Consider the following 24,184-nt stretch of genomic DNA (forward strand, 5'->3'; position numbering starts at 1 on the left):
AAATGGAAACATTTATTAATGTAGCATTGGCATCACATATATTTTGACGTTTTATACGCTAAAATATTCAATTTTTCACTAGTTACTTTGTTTTCTCTCCTAAGGACTTAGATTATCATCATTCCATTGATCGTCGATGATTTTCTCAAGCAGTCTCAGTAACGTCTCCATTCATCCTAGCCCTGAGATTTTAGAAGCCTCGCTTTACTCGTCCTTCCCTCTGGTGCTGCATTGGAGGCTCTTTCAGGGTCAGGGGAATGAGACCCATCATTGTTACTGGTTTTGGCATATTAATACCCCACAGGGAGTTTGCCAGGCTCTCTCATGCAGGCAAGAAACTCTCGGTAGCTTGCCAGGTTCTCCGAGAGGGAGAACTAGGCTACAAGATGTCACTTCGGGAGACTGGTTTTATAGTCTCTGGATGTTGGCCAGTGATGGGATTACACGGTGCTGGGGGGCAGTTTCTGGGTGTGACCGCCTAGCTAGTGGAAAATGGGGCATCTGGGCGGAAGAGGCCCAGTCCTGATCCGAGCAGTCTTGGAGGTCTCAGCCCCGGGTCCCACACAGTTGGCTTCCTCTGCCAGTTCCTTCATGGGTGAGGCTCGTCCAAATGTGTGGAAAGGGGCCTTGAGCATGGCTGTGGTTGGGTTACAGAAGTCTTCGGCTGCGGGGACTCTGCTCGGGGCGGGGAGGGACTAAGATACATCAGCTTTTTATAAAACTAAACAATTTTATAATCTTATAATTTTAACAACACACGTGTCACTCTCACACTCACAAAATATTCCTTAAAGAATTGCTTATTATTACGGACACCTGCTTTCTCAGGCTTTAGGGGCCTGAGTGATAAAAAGTAGGTAGGGTACTTGCTTTGCAGACTGCTGACATGGTTTCAATTTCTGGTACTCCAATGCTCCCTCAAACCTGCCAGGAGTTAACCCTGAGCACTTCCAGGTGGAGCCTCCAAACAAAAAGCAAAACAAAACAAAACAAAATAACAACAACAAAAGTGTTGAGAAAACTTTCAGGCTGTATCTTCAAAGCCTTCAAAACTATAGTTTTAACTATGCCCTGTATACTGAATAATTGTTTGGTTTCCTTACAATGCTAATAATGCATTGTCTTTGGTTTTTATACACTTGGCTATAGAGTATGAGAAAATTCTTGGATGCTCTTTTTCAATAGTTTGTTGTGGATCTTCTTTTGTGAGATTTTCTCAAAACACATGTGATAACAAAAGGTGCACAACCTGTCTCTAAACAAAAAAAACTTTTTTTTCTCATTTAATAGTCTAGATGCATTTGTTCTTCTCTTGAAAGCTTTATAAATTACTTTTTAGTAAAATGGAAAAGTAAAGTACAGTATATCAAATCTATCTCAAGGGTTTTAAGTATAGCCTGAGCTTTCAACTTTCTTTTTACTTTAAGATGACAGTGCTTATGTTTTCCCCAAAAGAACAATCATAAGAATAAAAGTCTTAAAAACAATCTCCATGGGGGCTGAGGACGTAGCCTAGGAGGGTGGGGCACAAGCCTAATCACACAGAAGGTTCCTTGGTCAATGTCTGATGCTGCCTGGACCTTGTGAGCACTGCTTAGTAGAGTCTTGCTGGCCCCAAAAGCCATTGAGTGTAAGTCTGGTGACCTCTACACAGCATACCAGGGCTAGTTGCTGCATAGGGCTGCACGGCCAGGCCCTCGAGGGCCCATTGATGCTGGATCCAGTACCAGAGGAATCACCCCTGGACCCCAAATCCCATTGGGGTTAGAACTTATAGGAAAACAAAAATACTTCATTGACTTTATTACATTTTTGTTGGAACAATTTGCAAAATAAGACATCAATTTTTATTTATTATTGTTTTAGTTTGGAACACCCACATTGAGCCCAGGGCTCATTCAGGGCTCTGTGCTCAGGTTCACTCCTGAGCAGTTCTCAGAGATCATACATGACTCTGGGGATTGAACTTGAGCAAGGCAAGTACCGTAAGTCCTTAACTGTCTCCACTGCTCTCCATTCCCCACCTCATTTAGCTATTTCTGCACAAGATAGTGGATTGCCAAGTAAACCTTATTCTTTTCAAACGTGATGAATAACTTACAGGTTTGAATGCATTTCATCTCAGCAAAATCGGGCAAAGAAGATGAAGCTGAATATGTTGGAGAATTTTATTTCCTTTGCTAGTAAACAGTCTAAAATTCTTTTAGTATTAGAATTTTTTCCCATTTGATAAAACTTTATACAATGTTAGTGAGCTTTTTACAACTATGTTATTGTTTCTTATTGCTGTACTTTTGTCAGCTAAGGCAGCAGTCTTAATTATCTTCAATAAAATTTGACTCAAACACTGAAATGAAACAAGTGGGTACACTTTATACAGAACATGCATTTGTTTGTATTTTTCATTAAAATATTAGAGATTTTAAAAGTCTATAAGAATAATATCCTTTTTTTTCTAAAGAAGTTATTTCATCCTTGCCCAATCACCGTATCATTTTTTCAGTTATACTTGGCATTTCTGGAGAACACACTAATCTGTATTATATAACTGCTAGCTGCTGGTGTATTTTGAATATGAAATTCCATGCTATTATTTACCTATTCTACATGTCCCTTAACAAAAAACTGAGCAAGGAAATAAAGGAATAAAAAAACCCTACAGAAACATATTAAATGTTTTAAGTGCCTACGAACTATTTTCGGTATCTTGGGACTGTTTTGAATAAGGATACATGTAAAATTAAATTTAGTTTAATTCTTTGTGGTATACTTGCTCTAAGATACATTGTGCATTAGTCTAAATTCTTCTCTTCTATGTCTGTCTGTGTGCGTGTGTTTTTCAGTTACTGGCTGACAAACAAAGTCCCCATCAAGAGGCCCAGCACAGGTCTCCTCATGTACACGCTGGCCACAAGATTCTGTGATGAGATCCACCTGTATGGATTCTGGCCTTTCCCTAAGGACCTGAATGGAAAAGCTGTTAAATACCATTATTATGATGACTTGAAATATAGGTACTTTTCCACTGCAAGTCCACACAGAATGCCATTAGAATTCAAAACATTGAATGTGCTTCATAATAGGGGAGCTCTAAAACTGACAACAGGAAAGTGCGTGAAGCAATAAAGCACATTGGAAGACTTGCGAACAAACTGAATAGGCACTTCTTTTCTGAAGATGCTTCCTCATTTTTTGAGAAGAGATCCCAAACTAGACTGAGTTTCAGCATCCGCCACCTAACTGGAAGAAGATAGAAGATATTCATGAGAAATTCACTACCAGCTGATGAAATACCTGCAAAGTGCTCTAAAAGTTAAACATTTCGACTTCAAAGGTCCTAGTAAGTGCCACTTCCACTAAGAAAACAGTTTGAATGTATAATCAGTAGTGTTTACAAGATCCAACAATGCACTTGTCATTAGTCAGTGAAGCAAATATGTTCATCACAGTTGGGCCGCCATTGCAATGCCAAGCACATAAGAAGAAGAACCGAGGAATACAACTCAGCCCTTGGGGAAATCCAACCGCCCCGGTCAGCAAAAGTCACAATGGAAACAGTTTGAGCCGTGAAACTGGTTAAGATTGAACAACTCAAATAATTGCCTTCAGTCAGGATTTCAAGTCTGATCATGAATTCGATTTGTTTCTGGTTTTGTTTGTCTTCTAGATTATATTTTGGTTTGGGTATTGGGGTGCTTAGAAACCCTTTCTGAAATAAATTGAGTAGAGACAAATAAATGATAAAAAGTATCACTTATCAAGGTCTTATATTTTTAAGATGCATTCCAGAATAAATATAAACTCTTTGATTTTGAAATTCAGATACCCAAAGGTGTAGAAGGTACCAGTTATTCCCATCTGAGATGGGAAATTTAGTGGGGACAAACTATCATTGGTACCAAAGATTATCTCTGATGTTTCTACACAGCCGACCATTCTCCTTTCATGGAAATACATTATGCTAGCAGTGCAAAAGTTGCCTCTAGATATTTAATATTTCCCAAAATCAAACTATTTCCATTTGAAGGAAGACCTCCACTACTTTTCCACCTCAAAATCCTATGGAAGTATTTTGCCTTTTATAATAAATATTTGATTGAGAGAACTTAGTGTGACTCCCAGCTCTCCAATATCCTGCCATTCTTCAAATAGAAAGACTGACATGTTATTTAAAGCATTGTTAAATCTTCTTAGTGCCGAAATAACAGACTAAGAGAATGTTGTCTCCATAACAGAGATAAATCGTTGTAAGAGGTTTAAATAATAAAACACATCAGTAATCCACACTTAAAATAAATTAGATTGGCTAACATTTTTTTTTGGTGTGGTTAAACCTAATCTCATATTATGCTAATGCATCTTCTGAATAGTCCAAGAAATTATTCACAAAGTAATATTTAAAATTTTAGCACGTGGCAGAATTGACAAGTAAGGGAGATTTCTAGTAAATGTTAGCCACACTGACAGGACATTTATAAATTGTGTCTTTGGAAAGTAGAAACTCTGTGTCACTTCTGCTCTTGGCCTGAAACAACTTATTTCTTAGAGTCTGAGGGAATAAGAAATAACTTGCAGAATATGCTGTCGTGGAAAAGGCTACTATCAATAGCGAAGTTCTCAATATATTAGTAGTGTGTGTTTTTTTAAAATATGATAGAAACCCAGAATGCATTAAATTTATTTTCAGAGGAAATAAATACCTGGAAGTAAACAAAATAAAATCCATAAAGGAGATTCATAGCTAAAATTCAATATGTATTTTTATCTTAAACCTCCTACTAGAAATTATAAGATAATTATGTGTTTTGAATGTAAACTTGAAAAGTCTGTTTTTTTCATGACAAATCAAAAGGAAGTGGTTTTTAGAAGTTTAATTTGAATGTAAACTTGAAAAGTCTGTTTTTTTCATGACAAATCAAAAGGAAGTGGTTTTTAGAAGTTTAATTTGAACAGTTTGTGGATCAAGTGAGTGGCCTTTAATTTACAGCCAATAAGTAATAGAAATCACAACAATTCATGTAAAATTCATACCAGAAATCATTTAAAGTGTATCTTACAGAGAAGCAGCAAGGCTCCTGTTCATTTTCACTGTACTTTCAATTAATGCTTGAGATGAGTTTAAGGCCACAGTGAGAGTACCCCAGCTATGAGCTGTTCTGTGCGTTGGTGTCTGTCTCGTAGATGCATTGAGTAGTGCCTTTTCAGCTTCCCATTGCTATCCTTTCTCAAAGTTTGTTGCCCAGGTCTGAAATGTTCAGCATATAAAAGGGCTTCAGTATTGACTGAGACTACTTTTGTTCATCTCAGGGAACTTTCAATACTCAAGAATGAATTCAAATAATGGCATTTAGGGTTCAGAAAAGACAAACTATACAAGGCCATTTCATCCTTACAAATGATATTTCCATCTCTCATCCGCCTTCACTAACTACGGTGACCTCTGTCAGGGAGAGGGTGAGGGATCATCAGAGGCCAATAGCAGAGTAAGAATTAAGGAGAAAACAACAAAGGGGTAGCGTGGATCATGATAAAATCAAATACCAACATGAAATATCTGTTTGTTTATTTTTCTTTTGGAGCTCTCATATATTGACAGCTTTAATTTTTTACTGCTTTTTCATGATTCAGCCCTGTACCTGGCAGTGCTCAGGCAGCTGATTGTGAAATATTCCCGTTCTTCAGAGAATATCACTGTTATTGTGCTGTTGGCACGAGTAGGTCATGGAAGCATTTCATCATTATCACACAGACTGTTCAATACATAATATTAAGTTGTGAAGTTGAAAACAGTCAGCAACAGATTTTCTAGGCAAATACAATGTTTCAGCCCACAGAAGTGCTGAAATGACTGTGGAAGTTTTTCTATCTGAAAGAAGGTGCTGGGCATTGAAATGTCTTCATGTCTTGTATATCATATGAATTGTATATCAATTGCTAAATGGGAATTTCTACATATATGCTTACAGAAGCAACTTATTTAAATAATGCTGTGGGTAGTGTATATACCAACTAGTTATTAAGATACAACACAGGAAAAGGGTAAACAAAGCAATTTATTATTAATTGAACCAGTAAGTAATAATGCACACAATCGTGGTATTTGGTTCATAGAAGAGTCATTTTTCAAGTGGTTATTGTTGGCAGTACCTATATTTGTGGAAAGGGAGTAGAAAGAATCATGTATAGTTAGTTGTTTCCTCCACCACAAGTTAAAAATTTTCCCCATCAAACATTATTAATATGCCAATGTTTTAAAAATTGAGTGACTAAGGGTTATTGTTTGTATTTGATAAAAGGAAATCCAAATAAAGCCCACCTAGAAATAGATATTTTATTATGTATGTGCTCTAGGAATACCTATATAATACAAATAGAGATGTGTGATGCATAAATGCAAGGTTATATATGTGTGTCTGTGTGTGTGCAAACCAAGTTGTAGCAAACACACAATAGATTTGCGTTATAACATTTTCAGGGGTTGCACAGTGAAGCCCTCTGGAGATAAGACCACTGTAGAATAAAGAAGTTCTTTTGAAACTTCAGTTACTAACCTACTTTAGGACGGTCCTACTTTAAAGATGAATTAATTCATGTCTAGATTCACAGTCAGAGTCTGGTCTGCCCAACTCTTAAAAAGAAAAGGAAAGAGAAAACTGAAGAATCAAAAGTCTTTTGGCTGGCTATGTAGTTGAATTGTGGTGTTCAGACTGTGGCTCCAGGCCAGTGAAGTAGCACCTTTTAATAAATTTTATTTCTTTGTGTAGGTGAAAGCACAAGTGTTTCAAATGTACATAACAGGAAAAAAGTTTACAAGGATCGCATTGCTGCACAGGATAATTGCTACTGAGTATTTCTTATATTATTTGTGAAATTGGAAGCTGAGATTTTTTCTGTCAAGTTCATTTTGTTCAACACTGTCTCCCTCTTGTTTATGTATAGCAATGTAAAATTATAAAATAAATTAAATAATTTGGGTTTTTTTTTCAGTTTTTCTCATCTCTTCTACTCAGATCCTGGATTTCATTTTAGAAATCAATATAAAATGACCATTTAAAATAAGATTTAGTGATGCTTTTTTTCCCCTGACCCCTCAGTCCTAGTCATGGAAATTTGGCAAACTTTTGATTTTAAAGAATATATATCAAATATATGATACATAGCATAAGCCCCATAAACATCAGAAAAAACTGTAGGAATTTTTTTGTGTGCTTTGCATTATCTAGTGGTTTAAATTAATGGAACAACATTGCACAATTTGCAGTTACTTTATATCCAGTTTACCTCCCTAATTTATAAATTCAATTTTTGTACCCAATTATATATTACATAGCTTTACAAGACTGTATAATTCTTGCACATCCATCCAGTAGCCAATGCATTGTTAGAGCCAATTGGAGATGCTGCCGGTTGCTTTCGTCAGCATCATGGCTGAAAAAAACAAGGTTACCCTACATGCTGTGCATTCTTATGTCTGCCCTTGAGTTGTGATTTCAGCTGCGATCATATCCACATACTATTATTTGCAGTTCACCTTTTAGGAGATGATTTTCAGAAAGCACATATGCAATCTTCTTCCTGGGAACCCTGTAACAAGAAAATATATGCATTCAGGTCCTACACTATTTTATTTATCCATAAAGTATTGTCTGTTTTCATGAAGTCACTTTAGCATCGTACATATTTGAAATACAGTGAAATGTAACAGTGGTGAATGAATATAGTTCGTGTTTATGTTTGCATAATGATCCTTTAGTTTCAAGGATCCGTAGATAACACTTCATTCCTCTTTCCTTTGGATGCAATGATATCATCATGAGCTACAAGATTGGTACTACAAATATTAAAATTTCACACAGGAGATTAGCAAAAGTTCATCACACTTGCTGAAGATCACAGAGCTCAACAGTGAGAGATGTAGGATCTATATCCGAGCAATTTGTTTGAATTCTGTGTCCACTCTCTTAATCACCATTCTTGGTGCCACCTGTTAACTGGCAAGAAAATTTCCAGAAAACTCAATAAGTAATTATTTAATGAGTAATGGTTTTTAAATGCAGGTAAGTAAATTGGAAGAAGGTATAATTCGAGTTTTGGAGAAGTCTAATAATATAATGCCTGTTTAGAGATAGAATACCCTAATGATAGGAAAAATTATTCCTTCCAAGTCAACACTCTCTTCTGAGTGGTGTTGGATATTCATTATCAATTTGTGTTCCAAATTCTTTCCCATTATTTTTTCAGGATTGGGAGAGAGCAACAGTGGTGCTCAGCACTTATTCCTGGGTCCTCTCAGGGGTCACTCCTGGCAGGGCTCATGGGACAGGCACATGTAAGGCAAATGCCATACTCGCTCTACTCTTTTTAGTCCCCAAATATTTTTTTTTCTTTTTCATGCAAGCTAGATTTCTCTTATAATAGAATCTGACTTTTACATATCACAAAATGTACTACATCACACAACTATTTAAGAGGAAGATTATGAAATTCTTAAGCAAATATTTTGATTACATGAGGTGTGTTATTTCTATTAGCTATTTACAAAAATGTCAGAGTCAAATTCTGTAAATTACTAAAATTTAGTCATTTTATATTGATTTTTTTAAATTTAATTTGCCTTTCTTCCTGAAAATAGGACTAATCCAAATTAGGGGTTAGATCAATGATTTTCTTTGAGTGCCTCCTTAATCAATTGCCAGACCAAGAACTCAAAAATAAAAATAGCAATATAGCATAGCAGGTAGGGCGCTTGCCTTGCACGCAGCTGGGTTTGATTCCTCCTCCCCTCTCGGAGAACCCAGGAAGCTACCGAGAGTATCTAGCCCGCACGGCAGAGCCTGGCTAGCTACCTGTGGCGTATTCGATATGCCAAAACCAGTATGGAGAAATTACTAGTGCCCACTCAAGAAATCAGTGAGCAACGGGATGACAGTGACAGTGACATATAAAAATGAAATTATTATTTGGCTCATTCTTTAAGGATAGTTGCTACTTTCTTAAATTTCAATAAGCAAATCATGTATAATATCCATGCCTCTCACCTAGCTATCTCTTTATTTTGGTTTTCAATCACCCAAGTAAAAGTATCTACTAAATATTTAAGAATACTAGTACAGAACCTTCTCCATTAAAATGAGGTCAATTTCAAATCTGTCTTGAAAGTTCAGAAAACATATAATTATAGTAAAAATCTGAGAAGTTTTGAAATAGAAGGGTGTTTTGTCTTTAAAGGTCTGAGAATGTTGTATATGACTTCTATGAAATGTAAGCTTATGTGTTACAGAATGTACATTTGGGTAACACATATGAATGTAAGGTAAGGTACATATATATATAGCATTTATATATATCATATATGACATATATTGTCCAATTAATTTTAGCAAACAGGTAAGGATTTCAGAAGGAAAGCTTGTTATCTACTTTATTCAATACAGTTCCATAGACAGAAGGAAAGCTTGTTATCTATTTTATTCAATACAGTTCCATAGATAAAAGTATGTCAATATTTAAAATATGAAAAATATTTAAATCATTAAATTATATCTTTTCTTTTCAAACAAAAGTTTTTTGTTTGAAAACTTTTATTTTGTAAAATCTTAATTATATCATGGCATCTTTCCTAAGGGAAGTCCCAAACCTGTTCATTACTTATGTGCGCAGTGCACACAATTCAATGAGCTTTAGGCATTACTTAGAATGAGAAGGAAAAAAATGCTACAAATTGGTAATATGCATATTCTGGAACCACTCAGTATGTTATGGGAAACTCTTCTTTCAGTCCAGCTTGACTCCCTTCCTTAGCTTCAGCCTACCCGCACCCACAGATGGGCTATCAATAGGCATATCTGTCAGTGCTGCCAAAATGTAAACACACATCTGATAACAGATCCTTTGCTGGGAAGATGGCTACCAGTGGAACTGGTACCCTTTGGATTCCAAGTTATTTGATCTACACAATTGGGCAGATCACTGTGATTAAATAGATTGTTGATCTCTCTGGTAAAGAACTATAACAAGGTAGCTGTAGGCTCAAATGTTTGATGCTTACTAAATGCATATGAGAGAAATGTTTTTGCAAGGATCTCCAACGAAGCTGAGTCTTTTGTTTCTCTGCTTATTTGGGGAGCACATCCAGCAGTGGTCAAGGCTTGTTCCTGACTCTGCACTCAGGGATCATTCCTGGTGGATTTAGGATGACATATGAGTGTCAGGAACAAACCCATGATGGCCACATGCAAGGCAAGTGCCCTATCTGCTATACTATCTCTCTGGCCCCAAAGACTTCTCCTTTTTTATTTTTTTAATGAGCCTCTGTTTTGCTTCAATATCCAATTTGCTGATCTTATTTAAATGTTGGAAAAATATAGGCTAGTAAAAGGAAACTAAATATGTACAATACTTTCCTGTATTGACTGTTCTCTTTGTGCTCTTGGGAGTTGTTATTACAATTGTACTATTCGTAGTTTTAGTTCTCTTTTATCAATACAACAGACATTAATTTATGGGGAAATTAATTTTAATTATGGAGCTGCTGATGACATGTTTTTCTAATGAGTTTTTTTACTTGCTTAATATATTTGCATTTGCAAAATTGACAGTTTGTAAAACCTAAAAGTAGTTTATCTTCTAGGTATATTTGTTCAATATTCATAAAACAATTCTTCCTACTAGGAGCTCTTCTACACAATAGGAATATCTTTTCTCATGATTGTCAAAATTTAGATGCAAGACTCACTCAAGAAAATAAAAAATTATTTGGTGCAATGTAGTGTGTTCTTGAAATATCCAGAGATTTTGATGCATATAAGAGAGATCAAGCAAAGAACAGAGTTGTGTTGAGCATGGTTTATAATCAGGCAGTAAGAATCAAGACTAGAAATACCCAATTACACAGAAAACACAAAATTGCATTATCCTAAAATATTACAATAACCAAAAATTTCCTTTTTTTTAATTAGTGAATCACTGTGAGGTACAGCTACAGCCATATAAACTTCTGTGCGTGCATTTCAGTCATACAATGATCAAGTACCCGTCCCTCCACCAGTGCCTATTTTTCCACCACCAATGGTCCCAGAATCCCTCCCACCACCACCCCACCCTCCCCCATCCACCCCACTTCTGTGGCAGGGCATTCCCTTTTGCTCTCTCCATCCTTTTGGGTGATGTGGTTTGCAGTAGAGATAACCAGCACTTTCTATCTGATGAAATAAAACAGTTTCTATCCTCACTCTTAACTATATTTTCCCCCAAATGATTGCAAAATGAAAGTTTCAATAAAACCAAAGCTTTAATTAAATATTTAGCACCAAGACCACATTTTATCCATTTTACAAGACCAACTGATTACTAAGACTCTATTATATATTTTGTGGTTTTGGTTAGAATAAATGCATCACAAAAGAATATAGTTTTTACTTGCCTCCAAGTCACGATATTTAAAAGAGATTTATTTTTGTGATTTTAATGTATTACTCCAAAGTCTCAGGAGTTTGTTTATGAGATAATTTCAGAATTTGAAAATCTACCAACCCAAATTTAACAAGAAAAGAATGTGAAAGTTCAAATATAATTTGTCAATTAGCATGCCCTGTCTTCGTGAGGCAGTGAGTACAAAGAACATTACTTCACTGGACTGGACTAACATGTGGTGAAGCTTAAATTGGTGGTTTGAAAAGTATATAATATTGTATAAAACTAAAATAAAAAGAAAGGCGCGGGGGAGGGAAAGAGCGCCTCACCGCACCGAGCTAGGCACAGGGCCTAGGGAAGCAGCTGTCTCTCCCGCCACCCGAGTTAGGTAGCCTCTGGCCACTTCCCCCACCCCGGGGAGGTTGATGGCGATGATGTGGCAGGCGAAGGAAGGAACGGAGCCAAGATGGTTGGTCTCACTTGCAGTTTATTCCAATCTTCCCTCTATACACTCTCCTCCTCTTCTTCCTCCCCCATCCTACTTCATTCTCTCTCTCTCTCCTACTTCATTCTCTTTCCCTGCCTCCACTCGAACTCGCCCCCGCCCCCTCATACAGCTACCTTAAATCTCCCGCATCCACTCTGGATGCCGCAGGTGGGGCCTACACAATAGATGTGGTTACAATCCATAGGGGGTAAAGTTCTATCCCTTAGAAGATGCTTTCACTAGGACAGAATCTCTCTCAGCGGGACATCCGCCCAAGAGTGGAATTCCATGGGTGTGTTTCTCCTCTCTTTGTCCGACTAAGGTTTAAGTATTCATATTATAAATCATTTTGTAAGGACATAGCAAGAGACACATTAAGCTTATAGAATTGTTCTCCAGGGGTCACCTCGATCTCAGACTACAGCCTACAAGCGCTCAGGCCAGAGGCCAGATTAGTCTTTCCTAGCCCAGCAGGGCCCTGGATCATGACATGACAAGCCCAAGACCAAGCTCTTAACATATAGTTAAGCATTAGGCGCTTTGGCCAGGCCCATCTTGATGCCAGGGTAGCACATAACTCACGTCTTGCCCTGGGTCCATCTCGTCCCCCGCTGGGACCCTGCTTTTGGGGGTGCTAGGAAGTAAGGGCAGCTGAGGCTTAAGTCCAGAAAGCAGATGCCCAGGAATGAATAATATTTGAAGCCAATTAAATCCCAAGTTACCAAAGCTTATTAATAAATGTCTTTCTTTGTCCATACAAAAAGGATATTATTTTAAGGTAAACTATTCAAAAGACACAAGAGAGGAGAAAGACAATATTAACTTAAAGACAATATTAACTTACACTGTCCTAGCAAGGTCTGACCTTACAAATTAGGAGTTTGATTAGAGGAAGAGCAGATAAACTGGTAGAAGTGTTTACAGATAAACAAAGGAATGGGAGTGACTCCAGAGCACTTTGATGGTGTGACTGATAAACCTAAGCTCCTTGTGGCAAGGGGAGCAGGACAAACCAATGATATCCAACATAATATAATTATTCTTGTGCACTATCATATTAGCTTGTGTCTATGCAATTTCTAATTCCAATCTATAACCAACTCTGCAAAAAAAAAAGAATTTATATAAGAGGGCTGGTTCAGCAACTATAGACCCATTTTCCATAAGCCATTCTAAATCACAATTGGGACTCATAATTTTTTTTCTGTCTTCCTTTTTTGTACTTGGTAGTACTGATAACTAAAATTGTCTGATCAGATAAATTTCTCATTATTGAAACATCAAGTGAGTCTGAGTAATGTTTATGTTTTATGTATATGGATCCAAGAGATTCTTGGTCCTCTTGTTTCTGTCATAAACAGTGTCAGGTACCCTTGCCAGGAGTAAACCCTTTTACCTGCCTCTTGAGTTACTGTCATGAGCAAACTAGTTTTGTGACATGATAATCGTAGTTGCAAGAGCTGTGGGAATTTAGTTGTTTCCTAGAAGTAGCTTTCCTCCTTACAAATCAGGACATATGATATAATAGTCTAAACTGACTATGGGAGTCACATATTTTCAAACAGAAGTAACAGAAGTATCAAAGGAAAGTTGGTGGTACTTTAATTGGACCAGTATCAAAGCTATTAGAAACACAGCACTATATTTTATTGTAGTTTAATGCACGTTACACATCTTAAAGTTTGATAACTTCATCAAATTGCGTTTGTTTTTGGCACTAAGTTGTCACTTTCTGGAGCAGTTCTGAGTTCATTCCTTTTCATATTAGATTAGCACATCACAGTGATAAAATATATGGTGGAATGAGCATCTGGGAGATAGAGACATAAACGTGGCAGTTGCATTTAAGAATCAAGAGTTTGGGCAAAAGCCAGTTCTAATCATCAGACCTGTGAAGAATATAGGATGTGCTACTGAAGCCATCAGCTAATAAAATACCATTTTCAGTTATTTTAGGTCTAGGTCAGTTGTAGAAAGCTCTTATCAGGGTGACTACAACACCAGGGCAAGCCATAGTCAAGACTGACTGAGACAGGAATGAGAAGATTCAACCATTTTGGTTTGATAGGTGACAACATTGATCCGCCCTCTGAGCTCCCAAATCTGCCTGCGCTCAGGACACTGAAGGAGAGTCCGAATTAGAGTTTCAGTGTGCTCTCTGAAAGTCATTCTTCATCTACACTTAATTCACATGCGTTGATCCTCAAAACATATTGTATTTATAGGTTTCGATCAGCGTCTTCTTCCAGAAGTCACTTCCAGAATTGTCTTCTTCCAGATATCATAGTATGAGTACCATTATGAGTAAATAATATGCAGCCTATTGAAAATGAGGAACACCATTTAATCCCTGAGGACAGGTATAAAGCAAAATGCTTGTGAGATAGAACTAATAAAATTAATGACTATTGACTTGGACACCATGGCCACAACATTGCATCCTTGATAGCATGGTGTGTGGGGGTATGGGTTGTACACAGTCAATAATAAGATCTTTTCACACACAGGATACAAGGTTGCAAACAAAATGAAAAGGTCTAGTCTAATTTTGGCCATTCATTTATTTTGTTTTCAATTCTTGGTTTTAAAATTATTTATTTACTTGGTCCAGTAGTAATAGCCTTGTATAATGGATATGCCATGATGTGGCTGTTAATAGAAAAACATGAGAAGACTTGAGATATTCTAGGGAATATGGCATAACATATTTCTCATAAACAATAAAATTTGAATCATTTAACACATAAATGCATTAATGTGATTCGATTAATACACACTAATAATAAAAATAATATTAAACCCTTGATTTTTTCTTCACAATTTTACCACATTTTCTAACATTAATGTCATTTCATAATGCACGGTATAAGGTCAGTAAAGTACAATAATTATTTTTGTATAATTTTACCACTGATTTGTCTCTTTTCATATTATCTGTAGAGTTCTTTGATGTTGATGAATATTGAACTGTTTGATTTATTGTCACCACTATTTAATAATCAAATGTGTGACTGAAAAAGTTAAAATCTTGTATCCTGTAATAGTCACATGAAAGAATAATTTTCAGAAAACATCCTGCCTCCAGCTCTCCAGATGTAAAATTGAAGTTTCTCTGCATGTGTCAAGACAAACTCCATGTGCGCACCTGTATGACTCAAGTCAAGAAGTTCTGTTAATTACAGACTGATGCTCCAGGTAAGCGTTTTCCTTAGTGAGAACTTTAATTACATTCATTTCAAAAGAAACAGGGAGCATCAAAGGGAAGATGGACCCGCCCAGCGCACCTTGGACCCTAGCAGTATTAAATGAGCTATAAATGTAGTTTTCCGTTTTCTCTGCTTATCAAGCATTCAGTAACTTGTATCTTCTTGTCTCTCAAATCACTTTCCTTGATACTTGAACTTCATGAAATAAGATGGAATATTAGCCATAATAATTTTTTTTTACCACTATTCTTTTTCTATATTTTTTTGCTGTTCATTTTAGTTAAGACATCTTTCCTGATGCCCACTATATATTAGTTGTTCAGTACTTATTATCACTTTTGTCTTATCTCAAACATTGATCCATATCCCCCACATAAAATGACAATCTAAACTTTATTATTACCATTTGTTTAATTTTCTATTGACTTTGCCAAACAATTTGGGATCAGAAATAAATAATGAATCAGTTAAATCTATTATAAATATGTTTCAGAGTACCTGGTGCTAATAAGGTCTGGGATACATTTTTTAATTACTACACTTCACAGATTCTAAGGCTCACATATTTGAATATTTTAACATATCTAAATTTATAATGATACTGAACAATGGTGTGTATAAATTAATGGAAATACTTGTTTAGATTTTGTCTTAATTTTGCTTAAAATAATGAAGTCTTACAACTGAAAAAACATTTCGTTCTATAAAGATAATAATGACCAAAATGATTGAGGTTTGAAATTATCTTCTTATTTAGTGTCTGATACTTGATGAATATTAAATGTGATAATAAGATTACAGCAATTTAATTATTAATCATTAAGTAGTTGTGGCCAGATCTTTTGGGATATATTATTCTCGAAAGGAGGTTCTTAATTATTTTTCATTCATTGTTAGCTTTTCTCATATAAGAATCCTATATTAGATGTATCAGACATAAAAGTCTTCGAACTGTTTCCCTAGAATTTACTAAAAGAAAGAATATGTCCCCCTGCGTCCCGCGCCCGCCCGCGGCAGCGGGACAGCTCGGAGCACCCCCTCCCCGCCGGGCAGGTCCCAGTCATTCGCCCACCGCGCCTGATCCCTCCCTCCCGTGTCCGACAGGTATATTGGCTCTTCCCCTTGGAGACCCTGTGCCACCTGGAAAAGCGCCCCCTGCGTCCCGCGCCCGCCCGCGGCAGCGGGAGAGCTCGGAGCACCCCCTCCCCGCCGGGCAGGCCCCAGTCATTCGCCCACCGCGCCTGATCCCTCCCTCCCGTGTCCGACAGGTATATTGGCTCTTCCCCTTGGAGACCCTGTGCCACCTGGAAAAGCGCCCCCTGCGTCCCGCGCCCGCCCGCGGCAGCGGGACAGCTCGGAGCACCCCCTCCCCGCCGGGCAGGCCCCAGTCATTCGCCCACCGCGCCTGATCCCTCCCTCCCGTGTCCGACAGGTATATTGGCTCTTCCCCTTGGAGACCCTGTGCCACCTGGAAAAGCGCCCCCTGCGTCCCGCGCCCGCCCGCGGCAGCGGGACAGCTCGGAGCACCCCCTCCCCGCCGGGCAGGTCCCAGTTTTTCGCCCACCGCGCCTGATCCCTCCCTCCCGTGTCCGACAGGTATATTGGCTCTTCCCCTTGGAGGCCCTGTGCCACCTGGAAAAGCACCCCCTGCGTCCCGCGCCCGCCCGCGGCAGCGGGACAGCTCGGAGCACCCCCTCCCCGCCGGGCAGGCCCCAGTCATTCGCCCACCGCGCCTGATCCCTCCCTCCCGTGTCCGACAGGTATATTGGCTCTTCCCCTTGGAGACCCTGTGCCACCTGGAAAAGCGCCCCCTGCGTCCCGCGCCCGCCCGCGGCAGCGGGACAGCTCGGAGCACCCCCTCCCCGCCGGGCAGGTCCCAGTCATTCGCCCACCGCGCCTGATCCCTCCCTCCCGTGTCCGACAGGTATATTGGCTCTTCCCCTTGGAGACCCTGTGCCACCTGGAAAAGCGCCCCCTGCGTCCCGCGCCCGCCCGCGGCAGCGGGACAGCTCGGAGCACCCCCTCCCCGCCGGGCAGGCCCCAGTCATTCGCCCACCGCGCCTGATCCCTCCCTCCCGTGTCCGACAGGTATATTGGCTCTTCCCCTTGGAGACCCTGTGCCACCTGGAAAAGCGCCCCCTGCGTCCCGCGCCCGCCCGCGGCAGCGGGACAGCTCGGAGCACCCCCTCCCCGCCGGGCAGGTCCCAGTCATTCGCCCACCGCGCCTGATCCCTCCCTCCCGTGTCCGACAGGTATATTGGCTCTTCCCCTTGGAGACCCTGTGCCACCTGGAAAAGCGCCCCCTGCGTCCCGCGCCCGCCCGCGGCAGCGGGACAGCTCGGAGCACCCCCTCCCCGCCGGGCAGGCCCCAGTCATTCGCCCACCGCGCCTGATCCCTCCCTCCCGTGTCCGACAGGTATATTGGCTCTTCCCCTTGGAGACCCTGTGCCACCTGGAAAAGCGCCCCCTGCGTCCCGCGCCCGCCCGCGGCAGCGGGACAGCTCGGAGCACCCCCTCCCCGCCGGGCAGGTCCCAGTCATTCGCCCACCGCGCCTGATCCCTCCCTCCCGTGTCCGACAGGTATATTGGCTCTTCCCCTTGGAGACCCTGTGCCACCTGGAAAAGCGCCCCCTGCGTCCCGCGCCCGCCCGCGGCAGCGGGACAGCTCGGAGCACCCCCTCCCCGCCGGGCAGGCCCCAGTCATTCGCCCACCGCGCCTGATCCCTCCCTCCCGTGTCCGACAGGTATATTGGCTCTTCCCCTTGGAGACCCTGTGCCACCTGGAAAAGCGCCCCCTGCGTCCCGCGCCCGCCCGCGGCAGCGGGACAGCTCGGAGCACCCCCTCCCCGCCGGGCAGGTCCCAGTCATTCGCCCACCGCGCCTGATCCCTCCCTCCCGTGTCCGACAGGTATATTGGCTCTTCCCCTTGGAGACCCTGTGCCACCTGGAAAAGCGCCCCCTGCGTCCCGCGCCCGCCCGCGGCAGCGGGACAGCTCGGAGCACCCCCTCCCCGCCGGGCAGGCCCCAGTCATTCGCCCACCGCGCCTGATCCCTCCCTCCCGTGTCCGACAGGTATATTGGCTCTTCCCCTTGGAGACCCTGTGCCACCTGGAAAAGCGCCCCCTGCGTCCCGCGCCCGCCCGCGGCAACGGGACAGCTCGGAGCACCCCCTCCCCGCCGGGCAGGTCCCAGTCATTCGCCCACCGCGCCTGATCCCTCCCTCCCGTGTCCGACAGGTATATTGGCTCTTCCCCTTGGAGACCCTGTGCCACCTGGAAAAGCGCCCCCTGCGTCCCGCGCCCGCCCGCGGCAGCGGGACAGCTCGGAGCACCCCCTCCCCGCCGGGCAGGTCCCAGTTTTTCGCCCACCGCGCCTGATCCCTCCCTCCCGTGTCCGACAGGTATATTGGCTCTTCCCCTTGGAGGCCCTGTGCCACCTGGAAAAGCACCCCCTGCGTCCCGCGCCCGCCCGCGGCAGCGGGACAGCTCGGAGCACCCCCTCCCCGCCGGGCAGGTCCCAGTCATTCGCCCACCGCGCCTGATCCCTCCCTCCCGTGTCCGACAGGTATATTGGCTCTTCCCCTTGGAGACCCTGTGCCACCTGGAAAAGCGCCCCCTGCGTCCCGCGCCCGCCCGCGGCAGCGGGACAGCTCGGAGCACCCCCTCCCCGCCGGGCAGGCCCCAGTCATTCGCCCACCGCGCCTGATCCCTCCCTCCCGTGTCCGACAGGTATATTGGCTCTTCCCCTTGGAGACCCTGTGCCACCTGGAAAAGCGCCCCCTGCGTCCCGCGCCCGCCCGCGGCAGCGGGACAGCTCGGAGCACCCCCTCCCCGCCGGGCAGGTCCCAGTCATTCGCCCACCGCGCCTGATCCCTCCCTCCCGTGTCCGACAGGTATATTGGCTCTTCCCCTTGGAGACCCTGTGCCACCTGGAAAAGCGCCCCCTGCGTCCCGCGCCCGCCCGCGGCAGCGGGACAGCTCGGAGCACCCCCTCCCCGCCGGGCAGGCCCCAGTCATTCGCCCACCGCGCCTGATCCCTCCCTCCCGTGTCCGACAGGTATATTGGCTCTTCCCCTTGGAGACCCTGTGCCACCTGGAAAAGCGCCCCCTGCGTCCCGCGCCCGCCCGCGGCAGCGGGACAGCTCGGAGCACCCCCTCCCCGCCGGGCAGGTCCCAGTCATTCGCCCACCGCGCCTGATCCCTCCCTCCCGTGTCCGACAGGTATATTGGCTCTTCCCCTTGGAGACCCTGTGCCACCTGGAAAAGCGCCCCCTGCGTCCCGCGCCCGCCCGCGGCAGCGGGACAGCTCGGAGCACCCCCTCCCCGCCGGGCAGGCCCCAGTCATTCGCCCACCACGCCTGATCCCTCCCTCCCGTGTCCGACAGGTATATTGGCTCTTCCCCTTGGAGACCCTGTGCCACCTGGAAAAGCGCCCCCTGCGTCCCGCGCCCGCCCGCGGCAGCGGGACAGCTCGGAGCACCCCCTCCCCGCCGGGCAGGTCCCAGTCATTCGCCCACCGCGCCTGATCCCTCCCTCCCGTGTCCGACAGGTATATTGGCTCTTCCCCTTGGAGACCCTGTGCCACCTGGAAAAGCGCCCCCTGCGTCCCGCGCCCGCCCGCGGCAGCGGGACAGCTCGGAGCACCCCCTCCCCGCCGGGCAGGCCCCAGTCATTCGCCCACCGCGCCTGATCCCTCCCTCCCGTGTCCGACAGGTATATTGGCTCTTCCCCTTGGAGACCCTGTGCCACCTGGAAAAGCGCCCCCTGCGTCCCGCGCCCGCCCGCGGCCGCGGGACAGCTCGGAGCACCCCCTCCCCGCCGGGCAGGCCCCAGTCATTCGCCCACCACGCCTGATCCCTCCCTCCCGTGTCCGACAGGTATATTGGCTCTTCCCCTTGGAGACCCTGTGCCACCTGGAAAAGCGCCCCCTGCGTCCCGCGCCCGCCCGCGGCAGCGGGACAGCTCGGAGCACCCCCTCCCCGCCGGGCAGGTCCCAGTCATTCGCCCACCGCGCCTGATCCCTCCCTCCCGTGTCCGACAGGTATATTGGCTCTTCCCCTTGGAGACCCTGTGCCACCTGGAAAAGCGCCCCCTGCGTCCCGCGCCCGCCCGCGGCAGCGGGACAGCTCGGAGCACCCCCTCCCCGCCGGGCAGGTCCCAGTCATTCGCCTACCGCGCCTGATCCCTCCCTCCCGTGTCCGACAGGTATATTGGCTCTTCCCCTTGGAGACCCTGTGCCACCTGGAAAAGCGCCCCCTGCGTCCCGCGCCCGCCCGCGGCAGCGGGACAGCTCGGAGCACCCCCTCCCCGCCGGGCAGGTCCCAGTCATTCGCCCACCGCGCCTGATCCCTCCCTCCCGTGTCCGACAGGTATATTGGCTCTTCCCCTTGGAGACCCTGTGCCACCTGGAAAAGCGCCCCCTGCGTCCCGCGCCCGCCCGCGGCAGCGGGACAGCTCGGAGCACCCCCTCCCCGCCGGGCAGGTCCCAGTCATTCGCCCACCGCGCCTGATCCCTCCCTCCCGTGTCCGACAGGTATATTGGCTCTTCCCCTTGGAGACCCTGTGCCACCTGGAAAAGCGCCCCCTGCGTCCCGCGCCCGCCCGCGGCAGCGGGACAGCTCGGAGCACCCCCTCCCCGCCGGGCAGGCCCCAGTCATTCGCCCACCGCGCCTGATCCCTCCCTCCCGTGTCCGACAGGTATATTGGCTCTTCCCCTTGGAGACCCTGTGCCACCTGGAAAAGCGCCCCCTGCGTCCCGCGCCCGCCCGCGGCAGCGGGACAGCTCGGAGCACCCCCTCCCCGCCGGGCAGGTCCCAGTCATTCGCCCACCGCGCCTGATCCCTCCCTCCCGTGTCCGACAGGTATATTGGCTCTTCCCCTTGGAGACCCTGTGCCACCTGGAAAAGCGCCCCCTGCGTCCCGCGCCCGCCCGCGGCAGCGGGACAGCTCGGAGCACCCCCTCCCCGCCGGGCAGGCCCCAGTCATTCGCCCACCACGCCTGATCCCTCCCTCCCGTGTCCGACAGGTATATTGGCTCTTCCCCTTGGAGACCCTGTGCCACCTGGAAAAGCGCCCCCTGCGTCCCGCGCCCGCCCGCGGCAGCGGGACAGCTCGGAGCACCCCCTCCCCGCCGGGCAGGTCCCAGTCATTCGCCCACCGCGCCTGATCCCTCCCTCCCGTGTCCGACAGGTATATTGGCTCTTCCCCTTGGAGACCCTGTGCCACCTGGAAAAGCGCCCCCTGCGTCCCGCGCCCGCCCGCGGCAGCGGGACAGCTCGGAGCACCCCCTCCCCGCCGGGCAGGCCCCAGTCATTCGCCCACCGCGCCTGATCCCTCCCTCCCGTGTCCGACAGGTATATTGGCTCTTCCCCTTGGAGACCCTGTGCCACCTGGAAAAGCGCCCCCTGCGTCCCGCGCCCGCCCGCGGCAGCGGGACAGCTCGGAGCAACCCCTCCCCGCCGGGCAGGCCCCAGTCATTCGCCCACCACGCCTGATCCCTCCCTCCCGTGTCCGACAGGTATATTGGCTCTTCCCCTTGGAGACCCTGTGCCACCTGGAAAAGCGCCCCCTGCGTCCCGCGCCCGCCCGCGGCAGCGGGACAGCTCGGAGCACCCCCTCCCCGCCGGGCAGGTCCCAGTCATTCGCCCACCGCGCCTGATCCCTCCCTCCCGTGTCCGACAGGTATATTGGCTCTTCCCCTTGGAGACCCTGTGCCACCTGGAAAAGCGCCCCCTGCGTCCCGCGCCCGCCCGCGGCAGCGGGACAGCTCGGAGCACCCCCTCCCCGCCGGGCAGGTCCCAGTCATTCGCCTACCGCGCCTGATCCCTCCCTCCCGTGTCCGACAGGTATATTGGCTCTTCCCCTTGGAGACCCTGTGCCACCTGGAAAAGCGCCCCCTGCGTCCCGCGCCCGCCCGCGGCAGCGGGACAGCTCGGAGCACCCCCTCCCCGCCGGGCAGGTCCCAGTCATTCGCCCACCGCGCCTGATCCCTCCCTCCCGTGTCCGACAGGTATATTGGCTCTTCCCCTTGGAGACCCTGTGCCACCTGGAAAAGCGCCCCCTGCGTCATGCGCCCGCCCGCGGCAGCGGGACAGCTCGGAGCACCCCCTCCCCGCCGGGCAGGTCCCAGTCATTCGCCTACCGCGCCTGATCCCTCCCTCCCGTGTCCGACAGGTATATTGGCTCTTCCCCTTGGAGACCCTGTGCCACCTGGAAAAGCGCCCCCTGCGTCCCGCGCCCGCCCGCGGCAGCGGGACAGCTCGGAGCACCCCCTCCCCGCCGGGCAGGTCCCAGTCATTCGCCCACCGCGCCTGATCCCTCCCTCCCGTGTCCGACAGGTATATTGGCTCTTCCCCTTGGAGACCCTGTGCCACCTGGAAAAGCGCCCCCTGCGTCCCGCGCCCGCCCGCGGCAGCGGGACAGCTCGGAGCACCCCCTCCCCGCCGGGCAGGCCCCAGTCATTCGCCCACCGCGCCTGATCCCTCCCTCCCGTGTCCGACAGGTATATTGGCTCTTCCCCTTGGAGACCCTGTGCCACCTGGAAAAGCGCCCCCTGCGTCCCGCGCCCGCCCGCGGCAGCGGGACAGCTCGGAGCACCCCCTCCCCGCCGGGCAGGCCCCAGTCATTCGCCCACCACGCCTGATCCCTCCCTCCCGTGTCCGACAGGTATATTGGCTCTTCCCCTTGGAGACCCTGTGCCACCTGGAAAAGCGCCCCCTGCGTCCCGCGCCCGCCCGCGGCAGCGGGACAGCTCGGAGCACCCCCTCCCCGCCGGGCAGGTCCCAGTCATTCGCCCACCGCGCCTGATCCCTCCCTCCCGTGTCCGACAGGTATATTGGCTCTTCCCCTTGGAGACCCTGTGCCACCTGGAAAAGCGCCCCCTGCGTCCCGCGCCCGCCCGCGGCAGCGGGACAGCTCGGAGCACCCCCTCCCCGCCGGGCAGGTCCCAGTCATTCGCCTACCGCGCCTGATCCCTCCCTCCCGTGTCCGACAGGTATATTGGCTCTTCCCCTTGGAGACCCTGTGCCACCTGGAAAAGCGCCCCCTGCGTCCCGCGCCCGCCCGCGGCAGCGGGACAGCTCGGAGCACCCCCTCCCCGCCGGGCAGGTCCCAGTCATTCGCCCACCGCGCCTGATCCCTCCCTCCCGTGTCCGACAGGTATATTGGCTCTTCCCCTTGGAGACCCTGTGCCACCTGGAAAAGCGCCCCCTGCGTCCCGCGCCCGCCCGCGGCAGCGGGACAGCTCGGAGCACCCCCTCCCCGCCGGGCAGGTCCCAGTCATTCGCCCACCGCGCCTGATCCCTCCCTCCCGTGTCCGACAGGTATATTGGCTCTTCCCCTTGGAGACCCTGTGCCACCTGGAAAAGCGCCCCCTGCGTCCCGCGCCCGCCCGCGGCAGCGGGACAGCTCGGAGCACCCCCTCCCCGCCGGGCAGGTCCCAGTCATTCGCCCACCGCGCCTGATCCCTCCCTCCCGTGTCCGACAGGTATATTGGCTCTTCCCCTTGGAGACCCTGTGCCACCTGGAAAAGCGCCCCCTGCGTCCCGCGCCCGCCCGCGGCAGCGGGACAGCTCGGAGCACCCCCTCCCCGCCGGGCAGGTCCCAGTCATTCGCCCACCGCGCCTGATCCCTCCCTCCCGTGTCCGACAGGTATATTGGCTCTTCCCCTTGGAGACCCTGTGCCACCTGGAAAAGCGCCCCCTGCGTCCCGCGCCCGCCCGCGGCAGCGGGACAGCTCGGAGCACCCCCTCCCCGCCGGGCAGGTCCCAGTCATTCGCCCACCGCGCCTGATCCCTCCCTCCCGTGTCCGACAGGTATATTGGCTCTTCCCCTTGGAGACCCTGTGCCACCTGGAAAAGCGCCCCCTGCGTCCCGCGCCCGCCCGCGGCAGCGGGACAGCTCGGAGCACCCCCTCCCCGCCGGGCAGGTCCCAGTCATTCGCCCACCGCGCCTGATCCCTCCCTCCCGTGTCCGACAGGTATATTGGCTCTTCCCCTTGGAGACCCTGTGCCACCTGGAAAAGCGCCCCCTGCGTCCCGCGCCCGCCCGCGGCAGCGGGACAGCTCGGAGCACCCCCTCCC

General features: G+C 47.9%; 1 protein-coding gene across 1 annotated transcript in view; it reads left to right on the forward strand.

Moving 5' to 3' along the window:
* The window catches only part of ST8SIA4 (ST8 alpha-N-acetyl-neuraminide alpha-2,8-sialyltransferase 4), a 98,272-nt gene extending 91,286 nt beyond the window's left edge, over positions 1-6,986 (forward strand). Inside the window, exon 5 of the mRNA XM_004618614.2 lies at positions 2,844-6,986. Coding sequence (XP_004618671.1) covers positions 2,844-3,126 — 283 coding nt within the window. The 3' untranslated portion in view covers positions 3,127-6,986. The remainder of the gene's footprint in view (positions 1-2,843) is intronic.
* Positions 6,987-24,184: the final 17,198 nt, after the last annotated feature.

Source organism: Sorex araneus, chromosome 1 (assembly GCF_027595985.1).
Source record: "Sorex araneus isolate mSorAra2 chromosome 1, mSorAra2.pri, whole genome shotgun sequence".
Classification (NCBI taxonomy): domain Eukaryota; kingdom Metazoa; phylum Chordata; class Mammalia; order Eulipotyphla; family Soricidae; genus Sorex; species Sorex araneus.